Source organism: Dysidea avara, chromosome 1, assembly GCF_963678975.1.
Source record: "Dysidea avara chromosome 1, odDysAvar1.4, whole genome shotgun sequence".
NCBI lineage: Eukaryota > Metazoa > Porifera > Demospongiae > Dictyoceratida > Dysideidae > Dysidea > Dysidea avara.
Genome location: NC_089272.1, coordinates 12,608,548 through 12,609,856, shown reverse-complemented (window position 1 = coordinate 12,609,856; position 1,309 = coordinate 12,608,548). Strand labels below are relative to the sequence as shown.

The 1,309-nt window shown below is 35.1% G+C and overlaps 1 protein-coding gene across 1 annotated transcript; it reads right to left on the bottom strand.

Annotated features, from left to right (window-relative positions):
- Positions 1-434: 434 nt before the first annotated feature.
- On the bottom strand, positions 435-1,043 carry LOC136258885 (uncharacterized). The gene is made up of 2 exons (XM_066052288.1): positions 563-1,043; positions 435-496 (listed from the first exon to the last, which is right to left on the bottom strand). The coding sequence occupies exons 1-2, from the start codon at positions 1,041-1,043 to the stop codon at positions 435-437; spliced, it is 543 nt and encodes a 180-aa protein (XP_065908360.1).
- Between the last annotated feature and the right edge of the window lie 266 nt (positions 1,044-1,309).

Here is a 1,309-nt window from a genome sequence, read left to right as displayed (position 1 = left end):
CAACCAAGGTATTAGAAGCCATTCCAACAGAAAGCCCAAGACAGAAATGGTTCAAGATGAAAAATGTTAAACCTGGAGATGTTATTTTGGTAGTTTCATCTGACATACCACAAGGTCAATGGCCATTAGGCAGAATATTAGAAGTATATCCAGGGAAAGATGGCAAAGTAAGAACAGTGAAGTTACAAGTTGATAATAAAGACCTATTGTAAAGGTCTGTCCATTGGAATTTGATTAATGTTATGGAATACTTAACTAAATACACTGTAGTTAGAAAGAAAATAGGAAGTACGTATATCGATAGTGATAAATTTTAATCTTTGACTTGTCATGTTGACCATGACAAGGAGGGAGAGAATGAATGGAAGATTGTAAGTATTAGAGAATCTGTACATAACCATATTTTAGATGTTAGCAGAATCAGCTGTTTATTGCTAAGAACTGTTGACTCTTTTTCCATATTTGGATGTAAGAATAAGCTGTTTATTGTTGAGGACTACATGACACATCAGGTGATTGGACTGAGGTCACAACAACAACTTGCTATATAAAAAGGGCTAACCGATAGCAAACTGGAACTGGGAAACAAATTGAGCTAGGAAAGGTGATGAATTTATTCCAAATTCTAGATGATTGAACTCATATTCTTCTGGTTTTTGTTTCATATTCATATCTCTCCATAAGAACCGATGACAGGCCATATCATCACAACTCAGAGCTACTATATACCTTTGAAAACGAATTAAGACATCAAATAGGTCATTTTGCAACTTAGGTCCTTGGTGAATAACATCATTTAAAGCAATATCATTATATCGAGCTGATGCATCAAATACAATCCATACCTTCGTAGTTGACCTGTCCTTCCTTATGACTGGAAAATGAGGGAAGTACCATTTGACAATCTTATCATCTTCCACTGGAGGTAACTTAGTAATATATCTCTTCTTAATGTGTTCACCAATAATTCTGGTATGTTCTTCAGCAATTTCAGGTTGCCTAGACAATCTCTTCTCCAAATTTTGTAGTCTCTGTCCTGCCATATCAACATTGTTTGGTAAGTTGATTAAATTATCCTATCAGGGTATAGCAATTCTATAGCTTCTGTTGTTGCATGTAATAGATCTTTCTGCCATATCTAGAGCAGCCCTCTTGTCAGTCTTAAATAATGGTCCTTTCTCTATGCCACTTGTCTCAGTTTCCCAGAAGTTTTGTACCATTAAATTAATTCTTTCCATGTCCTGTTGACCTGCAGAATAGTAAGTGTAAGTAAAATTAGTATTAGCGTTAGTTTGTTTATTGCTTCCTA

What these genes read in the sequence shown, in the direction of transcription:
- LOC136258885 (XM_066052288.1), bottom strand. Translation starts at nt 1,043, where the DNA reads ATGGCAGGACAGAGACTACAAAATTTGGAGAAGAGATTGTCTAGGCAA. An exon ending in CCAGTTCCAGTTTGCTATCG is followed by an intron (nt 497 to 562) that starts GTTAGCCCTTTT and finishes TGTGTCATGTAG; the next exon opens with TCCTCAACAATAAACAGCTT.